Source organism: Vipera ursinii, assembly GCF_947247035.1.
Source record: "Vipera ursinii genome assembly, chromosome: 1".
NCBI classification, from domain to species: domain Eukaryota; kingdom Metazoa; phylum Chordata; class Lepidosauria; order Squamata; family Viperidae; genus Vipera; species Vipera ursinii.
Genome location: NC_139512.1, coordinates 253,095,559 through 253,112,811, shown reverse-complemented (window position 1 = coordinate 253,112,811; position 17,253 = coordinate 253,095,559). Strand labels below are relative to the sequence as shown.

Sequence of the window (17,253 nt, the reverse complement as noted above, 5' to 3'; positions counted from 1 at the left end):
TTCGCCAACTTAAGGATGGGTTGATAGCACTTTAGTGCAATAGTCTACCCCATAATGATGCAAGTTGGAACTAACGTCACATAAACAAAATCCCATGCAGTAATTCCCCCCCCCCACCCCCACCCCCGGAAATTATAAAGCAATCGCTAAGTGGAAGAAGCCACGAAGAAAACAGTTTTCTGAAAAGTTTCAACATGCATCAGGTAGGGTTTGGAAGTAAACTACATCTCTCAATATAGTATGCCTATAAAACACAATGGAGAAGGTTGAAATTAAATCAGCCTTTAGTTATTTCTATAGGAAACTCTTTATCGTATACAATTATATGTTGCATATGTTGTATATGTGGAAATCTAACCCTTAGTTGGGTTCGGATGTTTGCTGTAAAAGCTGTACTTGTCTTCTCTTTAAAAGCTATATTTACATATTGTCAAGTATAGTACTGAATGCAACAGACTAAACATTGCTAACCTGCTGTGCCCATTTTCCCCTCTTTGCATAAATCCTTCAGCCTGGAACCCAACTCTGTGATGAAGCTTGCTTAGCACCAGTGAAGTTTCCCACATTCAGTGTAACAACGTTCTGGGCTGAGATGAGGGAATCAAAATTAAAATCCAATCCATCTGCATCCATGAGTTCACTGCGGATAATGGACTCCATGTCGCATTCCAAGCTCCCGTTGAAAATATCCAGATCCAAATCACTGGGGAATTTATCGTGCCCCATGACTGGAAGGCTCACACTGTTGGAATACAAAGAAGAGACCGAGAGAGAATCAGAAAGTGATTGCATAGACTGGTTGGCAGGCGGCTGTTGCTGGTGTTTTGCTGATCCAATGTTGGTGTCACTTAAGCCCATAGTACCGGCAGAATTTGACAAGGCACGGCTGCCACTGAGAGAGGAATTCTGGGATTGATGCTGGTGGTGGAGCAGATTCTGATTGGTCAAACTGCTCTGACTCGGCTGAGCAGCAAATGACATCATTGGATCACTCCGAAGCATAATATTCCTGCGTGCGTTTTGGGCAGACACAGCAGTGCTAGCTTGTGACATCAGCGGATCAGACTGAGTCATCATGACATCACTGTGGCTATGTGAATCTGATGCCAGCAGATCCTGCAGAGTTTGGTTATTGTAGTGCGAAATGGAAGAAAATGTAGCTTGCTTGTTCTCTTGGATGGTTTGCATGGGAGACTGACGGAGAGAATTCAGAGACGATGGTCCAAACACAGCATTGTTGAAACTACTGGAAGGAGAACCAAGCCCTGAACCTTTGGAGCCATATGGAAAGCTTGAGCTTCTCTGCATGAGTCCTCCTGTCGGTGACTGCTGGGAAGAGGGAAGGGTCATATTATCCAGGAGGTCATCCATAAGGTTATCTGTCAAGCCGTCGTTCAAGTTCATCGTGCCTGCCATGTCAGTCAACCGAGGCAGCTCAACATTACAGGGCTTGCTCACTGACGGGGACATGCTGGGTGAGCTACTGTACAACATGGGAGAAAGTGGAGCATCGTCATCCTGCACCTCATCTAGCTCAGTACTTGCCAGTATTGGGGACAAGCGGCCACTTATTGTACTGGCATTCGAGTTGGTACGAGACCGGAAATCTGTCCACGCATCCAGTTCGTCGCTGCTACGGGAGGTTGGGCTACCAGGCCACTTGGATAGCTGGGTGGGGCTGTCATCGCTTGTCTCCTGTGCAGCCTGGAGGGCTGCTTTTTTCTTAGCCGCTCGTCCTCGGCTCTTTGTGTATTTGTTGCTGTTGTCCATTGATACGGCACGTCTGCGGGGTGCTTTCCCTCCTTTCCCACCATCGGGGTTGATCATCCACCACGAGCTTTTCCCAGTTCCTTCATTCTGTACCCTGATGAATCGACTGTGAAGGGACAAGTTGTGTCTGATTGAGTTCTGCAAAGACAACACACAAAATCCCCCAAATTTAGAATGTGTCAGGTAAATACGGTTAGCCAATATAATACTTAAGACATAAAAAAACATAAAGAAAAAAAAATCTTCCATTATTGCTATTACTTCTCTAGTTTTTAATAGGTTGTTCAGACACTGGAATAAACATAGCATTCAGTAAAGGAATCACTATAAAATTCAAGGTATTTCTGCACGGTATGAATATAATAAATATACGGATAAGCCCTTTCCTGAGAAACAGAATTTAGTACTGATGCTGCTGTTGTAAGCACACAGCTTTGGTGATTTAGTGCAGTTTTCTAAACAAATTCTCTTAAATTATGTTCAATAGCTATAAGAGAATCTCTATCTTTGATTTTAAAAGCCTCCCATTAAAATAGTTGCCAAAGTAATCAGAGGCATAGAAAATCAGGGTAATTAATAGAGATATTCTAGGATCCTAAGCACTTATAGTCAAGAACCAGTTCTACGACTCACTTATTTCTAAATCACAGTGTACAAACTGAAAGCACAAAGTAAAACCTGTTTGACATGTTGTAACCTAATGATCTTCTGTAAATAGCAACAACTACGTTTATTACGGTAGTTTTTTCCCCCTCATCTTCTCTTTTCCAAGTTTAGTGGCATCTGAGCAAGCTAACTTGGTTAATATTCTAGCCTGAGTCACTGCTGTAAGTTTCCAAAGAGAAAAAACAATTATATATAGCACAGTCACCAACTGTGTGGTTTTTACTAGTGGAGATGAAAAAGTCGAGCAAATCAAATTCTAGTCGATTGCCATAAGAAATGCAAGAAATCAAAAGACCACTGACAGGAGAAAACCCATGGCCCCCAAATCAGCATGCCATTTAGGGTCATGCTAGAATGAACTGATGGTTGCAAGAGACATGTGCTGCTAGTGTAAAAGCTATTTCCAGCTATTCCATTGAGATGTATTTTAGGTTATTAGGACTAAAAAAAAGGGGGGGAGGGGAAGGACTTCCAGATAAGGATTTATTGTTAAAACATAAAACCACACTCTCAAAAAATTTTCGGAGAACTGACTAAAAGATTTCTTCCAATAATAAACCTCCCGCACATTCCCACCATTTCTTCTAGATATTGTAATTACCATATCAGAAAAAAATAAACAAAGGGAAAGGCAGAATAAGTTGGGAAAGGTGCAAAGGCAGAGTGCCTTGTGATTGTTACTGCGACAACCCTTTGTCTGGATGCACTAAAAAAAAAAAAAGGTGAGATTGGTAGGATTATAGCCTATACCAGTGATGGCAAACCTTTTACAGACCGAGTGCCCAAACTGCAATCCAAAAACCCACTTCTGTATCGCCAGGTGCCGGGTGGGCGTGGCCCATTGGATGGACATGGCCCATTGGGTGGGCGTGGCTGTGGTGGTCATGACAGATTGGGTGGGTGTGGCTGGGGTGGGTGTGGCCACCTTGATGTTGCTTGTGGGAAGGGACGTCTGTGGGGGCCGGGCAGGGTTGGGGGAGATCCAGGGGGTCTCTGGTGGGTGGGACAGTGGGCAGGAGTCTCGTCCTGCGGGGTGAGGTGAGGTGAGGCAGGGGGCAGGGCAGGGGTACCATTCCTGCAGGGCAAGGCAAGGCAAGGCAAGGCGAGGCAGGGACTGGGGCGGCTGCTGCCTAACACCATCAGCTCCTGCACACAGCAAGCGCATGGGGGCCAACTGTGTCCATCAGCAGCCATAGCCTGCCGGCCCCTTGGTTTAGGCATGACATGGCTATTTGCCACCAGCTGCGGCCATTTGCCGCTTCACACATCATACCCAATGCTGCTGCCATGAGGCCAGTTCCTTATCTCCACCCAGCTTGTTCTGCGGCCTCATGGCAGCGGCATTGGGCAGGTGGCGGCAAATGGCTGATTTTGGCATGCCACAGCTGTTTGCCACTGGCCACAGCCATTTGCCACCTCGCGCGTCACACCCAATGCAGTTGCCATGAGGCTGCAGAACAAGCCGGGTGGAGGTAAGGAACCGGTATACCAGTTTCTTACCACCGCCCGGCTTGTTTTGCGGCCTCATGGCAGCGGCATTGGGCAGGACGCAGCAAACGGCCTGTTTCGGCGCTGTTGTGACTCAGGGCCAGCCTGTGGGTCCGACAGCCGGGTCCGATGTATCGGAGGACTCAGATGTGGGGGAGGAGGGAAACGAACCGGCTGATGATGATTTGGAGACTTTGCAGAGTCCTCAGCCGGGAACCTCTTCTCAGCTGTGTGAGCCCGAGAGTGCGGAGGATGATGACCCACAGCTGGCCCTGTTCAAGGACGCCCGACGCAGGAGGCAGACGAGCAGGGACAAACAAAGAAAGGCTATGGGACTCCTCGGGAGGAGGCACAGGGAGACCACGCCCTGAGCTCTCTATAAAAGAAGTGTTTGGGGAGGGGCTGGTTGCTGAAAGCAACTTTTCCGTTTGAGAAGTCAAGCTCTTGTATTCTTGTATCAGTGTAATTAAAACTTGGCAGAAGCCTTTTGGTCTTGGACGCTTTCCAGACTCTTCTTTTGATTAGGGGTGCGAGAAGAGGGCTGGTTCAGAACAGTTTGCTTTCAGCCACCCACCCCTTAATACTACGATGGAGCAGCTTCTTGCCGAGAATGCCCAGCTCAACCAGCAACTCACCTTGCTGGCCACTCAGGTGGCACAACTGCAGGCTCAGGTACATGCTGCCCCCCCACCCAGGAGGAAATGTCAGATAGCTATGCCGGATAAATTTGCTGGTAAACCAGAACTGTTTCCTGCCTTCCTGGGACAATGCCAGCTTTATATCAGCGTGAGAGCAGCTGATTTCCCCACTGACCGAGATAAGGTGGGATTCGTATTGAGCCTTCTGTCGGGAGATGCAGCTCGTTGGGGCACGCCTCTGTTGGCACAGCCTAGCCCTTTGTTGGATAACTTTGGGGGGTTTTGTGACCATATGCGCCTCATGTACGAGGACCCGATTAAGGCGCAGACGGCCACCCGACGCCTGAAAGCTTTGAGGCAGGGTCAGCGCCCTCTACAGGCCTATATCAGCGATTTCCGGCTGCTTAGCCAGGATTCCGCCTGGAATGAGGCTGCGCTCGTGGATGCCTTTCAGGATGGCTTGTCAGAGGAGATGTTGGATGAGCTGGCCCGCGTGGACATTCCCTCAGACCTGAATGGGCTGATCCATCTTTGTCTGCGGATCGATGCCCGGCTGCAGCAGCGTAAGAGTCGCCGTGCCACCCCACAGACCCCTGCCGCCCCTGTTGTGCGTGAGCCCCCAGTCCAGAGGGAGGAGCCAATGGAGCTGGGTGCCGCCAGGTCCCGTCTATCGGTGACGGAAATAGACAGACGACGATCGGAGGGGTTGTGTTTTTACTGTGGGGACCCTGGACATTTGGCTGCTTCTTGCCCGAAGAAGCGTCAGCGGGCGTCAGTGACCAAGCCTGCCCCGAGAAAGTCCCCTGCTTTGCTATCGGGAAACGGCCCGAGCCCGATCTAGACGGTGTGAAAGATCGGGCGACCCACAACATCCACACCGAGCGACGTTGTTCCGACGGTGCCTGTGAACCTCCACGGCATTTGATTTTGGAGGCACGTCTGATCCTTCCTGGCAAGCCAGAGGGGATTCCAGTCCATGCCTTAATTGACTCTGGGGCTACCACTAACTTTATGGATTCGGCCTTTGTGGCCAAATGGGCTGTTCCCCAGTGTCCAGTGGATCCGCCCATGCTTGTGGAGACCATCGATGGTCGAGTGCTCCTGTCCGGGCCTATCACGGCCGCCACGCAACCCGTGTGTATGGCCATCAGTACCCATGTGGAGGCCATTCAGTTCTACGTCACTTCGGATCTGCACTTCCCCGTGGTCTTGGGACTGGCGTGGCTCCGGGCGCATGATCCACAGATCTATTGGTCTCAGAACTTGGTCACCTTCCCAAGTTTGCAGTGCGTGGACCACACCCGCCATATCTGTGCCGGCCAGGTGGAGGGTTCCCCAGGGGTTTCCTTGCCTCCCGAACTGTCCGACTTTGCTGACGTGTTCAGCGAGTCAGAGGCGGACCAATTACCCCCGCACAGGCCCTACGACTGCTCCATTGACCTAGTCCCTGATGCGCCTCTCCCAGTGGGGCGTTTGTACTCCATGTCGGAGCCCGAGTTGGCTGCATTGCGGGACTTCCTGACGAAGAACTTGGCTCGTGGTTTCATCCGGCCCTCGTCCTCGCCAGTGTCTGCGCCCGTGCTCTTCGTCAAAAAGAAGTCGGGCGAGTTACGGCTTTGCTGTGACTACCGGAAACTCAACGCTATCACGGTGCGTAACCGCTATCCGCTGCCCGTCATCCCCGAGCTCTTGGACCGACTCCGGGAGGCTAAGATCTTCACGAAACTGGACCTGCGTGGAGCTTACAACCTCGTCAGGGTTCGGCCGGGTGATGAGTGGAAGACGGCGTTTGGTACTCGCTATGGACATTTCGAGTACACGGTGATGCCGTTTGGCCTGACCAACGCCCCCGCTGTGTTTCAGCATTTTATGAATGACATCTTTCGGGATCTGTTGGACCAGTTTGTTGTGATTTACCTGGACGACATCCTGATTTACTCCCCGTCGCGTGAAGCGCATCATCAGCATCTCCGTCAGGTCCTGCAGCGCCTCCGGAAACATCGGCTGTTTGCCAAGTTGGAGAAGTGCCAGTTCTACCAGGTGACCATTGATTTCTTGGGTCACCGCATTTCTCCTGAGGGCATCGCCATGGAACCGAGTAAAGTTGAGTCGTTGCAGAGTTGGCAACCCCCGCGTCGCGTGAAGGATATTCAGCGACTTCTTGGATTTGCCAACTACTATCGGACATTCATCCCTGGCTTTGCTGCCTTGACAGCCCCCCTCACCCGGCTCCTGCAGAAGAAGACTCGGTTCCAGTGGAACGCCCCCGAACAACAGGCGTTCCAAGCTTTGAAGGACGCCTTCATGAAGGAGCCCATCTTGAAGCATCCTGACCCGCAACGGCCGTTTGTCGTGGAGGCGGACGCCTCCGACATTGCCATTGGGGCCGTGTTACTCCAGGCAGCGACGCCCAACGGTACCCTTTTCCCTTGCGCGTATCACTCACGGAAATTGAATCCCTCGGAGCGCAACTATACCATCTGGGAGAAGGAGCTGCTGGCCATCAAGGCGGCGTTCGAGGCTTGGAGGCATCATCTGGAGGGGGCGCGGCATCAAATCGAGGTCCGGACGGACCACAAGAATCTGGAAAGCCTGCAGACCGCTCGGAATTTGAACCAACGCCAGATCCGGTGGTCCCTCTTCTTTGCGAGGTTTGACTTCCGGGTGCGGTACATACCAAGCGGGCACAACCAGAGAGCGGATGCTCTGTCCAGGAAGCCCGAGTACACCCGAGTGGAAGACAAGCTTCCGCCCAGGACCGTGATCCCCGTCGAGTCTTTTGCTGCGGTGCGGGAGCCGGTGGATATACGGGCTCGGATCCGGGAGGCGCAGCAGCAGGAGGCGTGGGTGGCTCAGCGGAAGGAAGAGGTGGGGCCAGATTCGCCTTGGTCGGTCACGGATGGACTCCTGTATTATCGTGACCGGCTCTATGTTCCAGGAGGGCCACTCAGGGGACTCGTCCTCAGCCAATGTCATGATAACCCGGCTGCGGGGCATTTTGGCCTGTTCAAGACTCTGAACCTGGTCTCCCGTACATTCTGGTGGCCCCGAGTCCGACACGATGTCCAGTCTTATGTCACCTCCTGCGTCCCATGCAGGCAGGCCAAGTCAGCGACAGGGGCCCCGCCTGGTTTACTGCAGCCTTTGCCAACGCCCAAGAGACCCTGGGGGGCTGTGTCCATGGACTTTCTGACGGATCTACCCCCATCCTCCGGCTTCACGACAGTGTTTGTGGTGGTGGACATGTTGACCAAGATGGCGCACTTCATCCCCTGTCGCGGCTTACCGTCAGCTCGCGCCACTAGTCGCATGTTCATCCAACAGGTGTTCCGGCTGCACGGCCTTCCCGATAGAGTCGTCTCCGATAGGGGGGCCCAGTTTACAGCCCGCTTCTGGCAGGAGTTGATGCGGGCGTTGGACATTAAGGTTTGCCTCTCGTCTGCGCATCATCCTCAGACCGACGGGGGTACCGAGAAGGTCATCGGCATTTTGGAGCAGTATCTGCGCTGCTACGTTAACCTGCAGCAGGACAATTGGGTGGACTATTTGGCCATAGCCGAGTTTGCCTTTAACAACTCGCAGCACACCTCCACGCAGATGACACCGTTCTTGGCCAATGTGGGTTATCACCCTCGGTTTTTCCCCCTTTCTCCCGTGGACTCACCGGAGCCGGCAGCGAACGAATTCATGGCGGAGTTACAGGCGATCCATCGGTTGGTGCGACGGCAGCTGGAGAAGGCCAAGGCCGACTACAAGAGGTTCGCCGATCGGTCGAGAAGGGATACGCCTCCATTATCGGTGGGGGATCGGGTCTGGCTGTCCACCAGGAACCTACCATCCACTCGGCCGGCGAGGAAGCTGGACCACCGTTACCTTGGACCGTTCCCAGTCGAGGCCGTCATCAACCCGGTCGCCTATCGTTTAACTCTGCCACGTTCCCTGCGCGTGCACCCCGTCTTCCATCGGTCCTTGTTGGTCCCCGAACAACCGGCTTGTCCACTTCGCCAAGCGGAACCTCCCCCATCAGGACCTCGTGATGGCGACAGCACCCCCGAGTACGAGGTCGCCAGCATCAGGGATTCCCGCTGGCTGAAAGGTCGCTTCCAGTACCTGATCGAGTGGAAAGGGTACGGGCCGGAGGACTTCACATGGGAAGACGCGACCGCCGTTCATGCCCCTGCGTTGGTGACTGCGTTTCACGAACAGTTCCCATCCCGACCGCATCCGGATCGGCAGACCCGGGGGAAGGGCCCTGCGGTGCGGGATAGTGTTGTGACTCAGGGCCAGCCTGTGGGTCCGACAGCCGGGTCCGATGTATCGGAGGACTCAGATGTGGGGGAGGAGGGAAACGAACCGGCTGATGATGATTTGGAGACTTTGCAGAGTCCTCAGCCGGGAACCTCTTCTCAGCTGTGTGAGCCCGAGAGTGCGGAGGATGATGACCCACAGCTGGCCCTGTTCAAGGACGCCCGACGCAGGAGGCAGACGAGCAGGGACAAACAAAGAAAGGCTATGGGACTCCTCGGGAGGAGGCACAGGGAGACCACGCCCTGAGCTCTCTATAAAAGAAGTGTTTGGGGAGGGGCTGGTTGCTGAAAGCAACTTTTCCGTTTGAGAAGTCAAGCTCTTGTATTCTTGTATCAGTGTAATTAAAACTTGGCAGAAGCCTTTTGGTCTTGGACGCTTTCCAGACTCTTCTTTTGATTAGGGGTGCGAGAAGAGGGCTGGTTCAGAACAGGCGCAACATGGCTGTTTGCGCCGGCCACAGCCATTTGCTTTCTTGCATGTCGCACCCACCCACGTCACAAATCTTTCCAGAAAATCACGGCAAAGGATGCCACCATAACTCCCAGGAGCCAGAGGGGCACCTCATGGCAGCAGCATTGGGAAGGAGACAGCAAACGGCCGGTTTCGGCATGATGTGGCTATTTGCCGCCTCACATATTGCACCCAATGCTGCTGCAATGTGGCTCGGCCGAAAGCGGCTGTGGAACAAGTAGGGCAGGTTGATTGATTGACCTTTTTTCCCCCCAAAAAAACTTCGTTTCCTTGCACGCGGCAGCGGCAGACTGCGAAGGAGAAACAGCATGGGGCTGGCAGTCAGGTAAGGAAAGAAAGGCAATTTCTGGGGGGGAGCAAGGATTTTTTTCCTTACCTGCCTCACGTCTTCCAAGGCCGCTTTCTGCTCAGACGCGTTGCTCTTGCCAATAGCCCAACAGCCCACTTCAGCACCCTCCCTCCCTGAGCCTCCAGCATTCCACCTACTGCTTTGGTTGGCCTGCCGGCCCTCACCTCAACACCCTGCCCACTGCCGCCCAGCACAGCCACCCTGGGGCTGCAGGGGTTGGCCTGGCATGGGAAGGGCATGCGCCCCACCCTCCCACCACCATGCAGGGTAAGATTGTCGCCCACGCCCCTGCCCAGATGCCCTTGCCTCCCCCAAGCGTTGTTTTACTAACCTGCCTTTCAGCTGTATTCTGTTTCTCCATTTGCTTCTGAGCTTTCGCCACGTGTTTCTGGGACTATTGGTAAAAAAAAGAAGTTCCATCAGACTTTCTAACTTCTTGAGATCTCGCTAGAAGTTAGAAAGTCTGATGGAACTTTTTTTTTTTTACCGATAGTCCCACAAACACGCGGCGAAGGCTGAGAAGCGAACGGAGAAACGGAATGCAGCTGAAAGGCAGGTTGGAAAAAAAAACGCTTGGGGGAGGCGGGGCGGGCGCAGCAACCTTATCCTGTGTGGGTATTGATGCAGGTTGCTCATGGATGGGACTGAAGGCCTAGGACTAGGGCGATGGCATGTGTGCTCACAGAGAGGGCTCTGCGTGCCGCCTGTGGCACATGTGCCATAGGTTCACCACCACGATCCTATACCTACAACCTATACCTCAAATATAGTCCAATTGTGCAAAGCAAAGCTTGTTCTTTGCAAAGTGCAGAGAAAAGCATGGAAGAGCCTCTCTTTTCAGATTGCTAAAGCAGCCGTGTCATTTGCAAGTCCTGGATGGCTGCTTCGAAAGTTAGTCCTTGTTACTTTAACAATTAAAATGAGCAGCTTTTTATGTGCATGTCAAAACCTTAAAGTATTTCGGAGATAAGAATTTTGGGGAAAACACAATATGACCCAGACCGTTTAAATGTGAGGAGGTACTTAAAAACCACTGACAGATGTGGACCATAACAATGTGGAAAAGTGAAATGCTTTTGAAAATATGTTTTGAAAACAGGATAGTAAGAATTCACAAATTGCTCATTTTTAAAAAACAAACAAACACTATTTTATAATGTACAATGGGGATTGTCATTCAAGCTCAGTGATTCACATTGGCATCTCTATGTCTGACAAAAAGAAGCAGGATGACATTAAGCTAATGAAGAACATCTGGGGTGTGTAAAGACATGCGGTCTACGTGCTTTTTATTCATTGTTTAAGTACATAAAAATGTTTTGTCTAAGGCCAGGTCCAGTAAAGAAAAAAAAGTAGTAATAAAATTCAAAGCCAGGGTTTTCTCTCTTAATCACAGCAGATATATACTGTTGTATGCTGCCTAGAATCATTTTTTCATAAGATGGGCAGCCACATAAATTTGACAAACAAATAAATAAAATAAACTATCACTTTAAGCAAATATAAATATATACCGAATGCCACTCTCCCTTTGTAAGTATAAATAAAGTAAAGGGCTATGGAGTGGTTTTTTTCACTTTGCCAGTTTATGGCTTTGATTCCAAACTCTGCAAAAACTCTAATGGGTGCATACAGATTTTCTACGAGTGAGGTTTTTTTTTTAACCAGAAGGATTATAGCCCTACTGTGTACCTCCATCGATGTGTAAGCTCACAAAATCTTTCAGTTGTCTCTAGTAGGTTATAATAATAAAACAATAAAAGTAATAACAATCATCTGTGCATGTTATCAGAGATTTACACTTCACAGAACAGAGATTTTTATAAAAAAATTATACAATTCACTGAATTTTGGAGCATTAATGTAACTGTGTGTCAAAGTGTCACGCTTTTACTCAACAAATATTCAAACTAAGACACACAGTTCAAATGCATTTATCATGAGTAACAAAAAGCAAGCTATTACAACCCTTCATGGATTACTGCCTTATCGTGGCGAAGGGGCTTGCGTAATTCAATGAAGCTATGAGCTATGCCGTGCAGGGCCACCCAAGACGGAAAGGTCATAGCAGAGAGTTCTGACAAAACGTGATCCACTGGACAAGGAAATGACAACCCACTCCTGTATCTTTGCCATGAAAACCCTATGGACAGTACCAAAAGGCAAAACGATATGACGCTGGAAGATGAGACCCTCAGGTCGGAAGGCGTCCAACTGGGGAAGAGCAGAGGGATAGTACTAGTAGCGCCAGAAAGAATGAAGCGACTGGGCCAAAGCCGAAAGGATGCTCAGCTGTGGATGTGTCTGGTGGTGAAAGGAAAGTCCGATGCTGTAAAGATTTTTTCTCCATAGGAACCTGGAATGTAAGATCCATGAATCAAGGAAAGCTGGACGTGGTCAAACAAGAGATGACAAGACTGAACATCGACATCTTAGGTATCAGCGAATTAAAATGGACAGGAATGGGTGAATTTAATTCAGATGTCCATCAGGTATACTACTGTGGGCAAGAATCCCTCAGAAGAAATGGAGTAGCCTTCATAGTCAATAAAAGAGTAGGAAAAGCAATACTGGGATACAATCCTCAAAATGACAGAATGATCTCAGTTCGAATCCAAGGCAAACCATTCAATATCACAGTAGTCCAAGTCTATGCCCCAACCACCGATGCTGAAGAGGATGAAATTGACCGGTTCTATGAAGCCCTACAGCACCTTATAGAACTAACACCAAAAAATGATGTCCTTATCATCATGGGGTATTGGAATGCTAAAGTAGGAAGCCAAAAGATAACCGGAATAACAGGCAAGTTTGGCCTTGGAGTACAAAATGAAGCAGGGCACAGGCTGATAGAATTTTGTCAAGAGAATACGATGGTCATAGCAAACACTCTTTTCCAACAACCCAAGAGACGGCTCTACACATGGACGTCACCAGATGGTCAACACAGAAATCAGATTGACTATATGCTCTGCAGCCAAAGATGGAGAAGCTCTATACAGTCAGTAAAAACAAGACCAGGAGCTGACTTTGGCTCAGACCATGAGCTTCTCATTGCAAAGTTTAGGCTTAAACTGAAGAAAGTAGGGGAAAGCACTAGGTCACTCAGGTATGAATTAAATCATATCCCTGTTGAATATACAGTAGAGGTGACAAATAGATTTAAGGAATTAGATCTAATAGACAGAGTGCCTGAAGAACTATGGTCAGAGGTTCGCAACATTGTACAACAGATAGCAACCAAAACCATCCCAAAGAAAAAGAAATGCAAGAAAGCAAAGAGATAAGAATGCCTTCTTAAATGAACAGTGCAAAGAAATAGAAGAAAACAATAGAATAGGGAGGACCAGAGATCTTTTCAAGAAAATTGGAGAAATGAAGGGAACGTTTAATGCAAAAATGAGCATGATAAAGGACCAAAATGGCAGGGACCTAACCGAGGCAGAAGAGATTAAGAAGAGGTGGCAAAATTACACAGAAGAATTATACAAGAATGAGCTTAACGTCCCTGATAATCACAATGAGGTGGTCACTGACCTCGAGCAAGACATCCTAGAATGTGAAGTGAAGTGGGTCTTAGGACAGCTGAGCAACAACAAAGCTAGTGGAGGTGACAGTATTTCAGCTGAGCTATTCAAAATCTTAAAAGACAGTGCAGTAAAAGTGCTACACTCAATTTGCCAGCAAATTTGGAAAACTCAACAGTGGCCATAGGATTGGAAAAGATCAGTTTACATTCCAATTCCAAAGAAAGGCAGTGCCAAAGAATGTTCAAACTATCGCACCATTGCACTCATTTCTCATGCTAGTAAAGTTATGCTTAAAATCCTACAAGCTAGACTCCAGCAGTATGTGGATCGAGAACTACCAGAAGTACAGGCAGGATTTTGAAGAGGCAGAGGAACTAGAGATCAAATTGCCAACATGGAGAAAGCTAGAGAGTTCCAGAAAAACATCTACTTCTGCTTCATTGACTATGCTAAAGCCTTTGATTGTGTGGATCATAACAAACTGTGGCAAGTTCTTAAAGAGATGGGCGTACCAGACCATCTTATTTGTCTCTTGAGAAACCTATATGTGGGCCAAGAAGCAACAGTGAGAACTGGACACGGAACCACTGATTCGTTCAAAATTGGGAAAGGAGTCCAGTAAGGCTGTATACTGTCACCCTGCCTATTTAACTTATATGCAGAGCACATCATGAGAAAGGCAGGGCTAGATGAATCAAAAGTTGGAATTAAGATTGCCAGAAGAAATATCAACAACCTAAGATATGCAGATGATACCAATCTAATGGCAGAAAGTGAAGAACTAAAGAGCCTCGTGTTGCAGGTGAAGAAGGAGAGTGCAAAACCTGGGTTGAAACTTAACATTAAAAAAACCAAGATCATGGCATCCGGCCCTCTCAATTGCTGGCAAATAGATGGGGAAGAAATGGAGGTAGTGACAGATTTTATTTTCCTGGGCTCCAAGATCACTACAGATGGGGACTGTGCTTATAGTCAAGGCTATGGTCTTCCCAGTTGCAATGTATGGCAGTGAAAGTTGGACCATAAAAAAGGCTGAGCGCCAAAGAATTGAGGCCTTTGAAGTATGGTGCTGGAGAAGACTCCTGCGAGTTCCTTGGACTGCAAGGCGATCAAACCGGTCAGTCCTAGAGGAGATCAACCCTGACTGCTCTTTAGAAGGCCAGATCCTGAAGCTAAAACTCAAATACTTTGGCCACCTAATGAGGAGGAAGGACTCACTGGAGAAGAGCCTAATGCTGGGAAAGATTGAGGGCAATAGAAGAAGGGGACGACAGAGAATGAGGTGGCTGGATGGAGTCACTGAAGCAGTAGGCGTGAGCTTAAATGCACTCCAGAAGATGGTAGAGGACAGGAAGGCCTGGAGGAACGTTGTCCATGGGGTTGCGATGGGTCGGACACGACTTCGCAGCTAACAACAACAACAAACCATAAGATTTGAGCTTTACCTAAAGCCAACCCTCTATCTATCAAACCCTGTGATTTGGTTTATGGGTGGAGAACTACTTTTTCTCAGTGGAAAAGAAAGTTAACACCTTATAGTAATAGGCCAGTCTAATTTTAGTAGCTTTGATTACAGTTTTGTCCAATTTCTTCCTCACACAAAAGTAGCTAGCGGTAAAAACATTTCATATTCATTTTCTTACTTCACAGTAATTGTTACTTAAATTGTTTCTTGCTGATGGGCAATAGTAAGTGATTGTTGAACGAATTAGTTTCTAATGTACACTGCCTTCCCCTGCATTTAGAACTACTGAAAACCAACCGGAGTCAATCTGAATGAACGCTAGTAGTTCCCTTTCAAGCTAAATATCACCTCCACTATCTCATATAAGCAGGGCTTTTTTTCTCATAGAACGCTCAGAACGGAGTTCCAGCACCTTTTTTGGATGGAACCTTGTAGGGTAGGCAAGGCGGGTTGTATGACATGTGTGAGTTCCGGCACCTTTTTCTTTTACAAAAAAAGCACTGCATATAAGGTTCCTGCATATCAATATTCAAGTGCAACTTTCCATCCTGAGTTCAAACCTGCCCCATAGATCAGAAGCCCCAGGGTTTCCTCTCTGCCAGGCTTCCAGGCATGGTGTGTTTAGCATACCTTCTAGGGCCAATATGCACATATTGTGTTATGTCAACAACAGCCACCAAGCGGCCTGAGCAGTACTGGGAACCTGAACAATCTGCCTCCAGAAGTGGTGAATGCTCAAACACTGGACGTTTTTAAGAAGAGACTGGGCAGCCATTGGTCTGAAATGTTATAGGGTTTCCTGCTGAGCAGTGGGTTGGACTAGATGACCTCCATGGTCCCCTCCAAATTCTTCTTCTTCTTCTTCTTCTTCTTCTTCTTCTTCTTCTTCTTCTTCTTCTTCTTCTTATTATTATTATTATTATTATTATTATTATTATTATTATTATTATTATTATTCCTCTAAAATTGTCATTTGCATATTGAGGAATGCTTCACTGGAACCAGTGAAGATTTCCTTTGAAATATAAACTGAAGCTTTGCAGAAGACATGTTAGACGAAAGGGTAGCATGTTATACATGTTAATTATACATGTTATGAGCTGTGGTGGTGCAGGGGATGAAATGCAGTATAGCAGGCTAGTTCTGCTGACTACCGGGAGTTCAATTCTCACCAATTCTCAAGGTTGACTCAGCCTTCCATTCATTCTTCTGAGGTTGGTAAAACGAGGACCCAGATTGTTGGGGGTAATAGGCTGACTCTGTAAACCGCTTAGAGAGGGCTGTAAAATACTGTGAAGCAATATATAAGCCTAAGTGCTGTGGTTAAGTGCTATTGCTAATTACATTCCCACAGGAAACGTATGTCCATTCTCCCAATCATAAGGGACGCACCTCAGTGGAATTACCTATCCTGTTACAAATAACGAAATGTATGCACTACATATGCTTTGCCGCGTTTGTTCACAAGTTTTATAAGGACAGTGGAAGACCAAGGAATATGTTCCACTCGGGCTGTTTACAGCTTTGCTGACTTGGTTACAACCACCGCTTCTCATATTTCAGAATTCTATTTGTAAGCGTTTCACTTGTTTGTTCTATTTCTTTAGTTAAGGAACATTGGCAGATCCCTTTCTACAAAAATTTCCCCACTTTTCTCAGCTCAGTTTCTGTTTCAGTCTCTTCCATGCTGTGTTTACCTTATGGGACTTGCCCATTAATTCAGACACCAGCTGCATGCACCTCGCCTGGAGTACAGAGGCTTTTTGTCTGGAAGGGACATGTGGTATCAATTTATCACTCTCCACAACACAACAAGGAATCCATTTGCTGGGGGTGGGGGGGGAGAGAGGGATGAACTGTGTGACTTCTCTTAAAAGCACCATCCCCCCCACCCCAATATTTTTAAAAATAAACCTACAGATTAGCAAGATGAGATACAGCTGGTGCATATGGAATCCTTGTTATACGACTGACGGTAAATTTAATATCTCAGTCCATTTGCAGTGCAAAAGAAAGAGTTCCAGTGTGCCTCTATATTCCACAACTAGATACAAGCAATTAAAATAAGTTCTTGCAATATATCCTTTCACAGCACATGATTTGGAAGTGATTAATAGTCAGGAGCAGCTTCTGATTAGTTACTCTGAGTGCTTGTTTTAGCCTCCTTCTATGGCTTTCTGAGCTGAAAAGCAGGGCAAAAGTAACTTACAAGCACTAAAAAAAAATCCCTAGTGGGGTTGTATTCTAAATGAATTGTGCAACAGTATGCATCTTTATTATGGAAATTATTTTACTGTGATGTTGTTTTTAAATAACATTTCCAGACATCTCCCTTTTAGGTCACTGATATATATAGCTGAATTAGGAAGGAAGGAAGGAAGGAAGGAAGGAAGGAAGGAAGGAAGGAAGGAAGGAAGGAAGGAAGGGAGGGAGGGAGGGAGGGAGGGAGGGAGGGAGGGAGGAAAGAAAGAAAGAAAGAAAGAAAGAAAGAAAGAAAGAAAGAAAGAAAGAAAGAAAGAAGGCTCCCACAATTGTAAAATTTTAATGTGAGATGAATGAGGGAAAGAA

The 17,253-nt window shown here is 48.0% G+C and overlaps 1 protein-coding gene across 1 annotated transcript in view; it reads right to left on the bottom strand.

The window, feature by feature from the left end:
* The window catches only part of FOXO3 (forkhead box O3), a 169,359-nt gene that overhangs the window by 20,554 nt on the left and 131,552 nt on the right, over positions 1-17,253 (bottom strand). The window contains exon 2 of the mRNA XM_083349362.1: positions 472-1,908. Within this exon, the coding sequence (XP_083205488.1) occupies positions 508-1,908 (1,401 nt within the window). The 3' untranslated portion in view covers positions 472-507. The remainder of the gene's footprint in view (positions 1-471; positions 1,909-17,253) is intronic.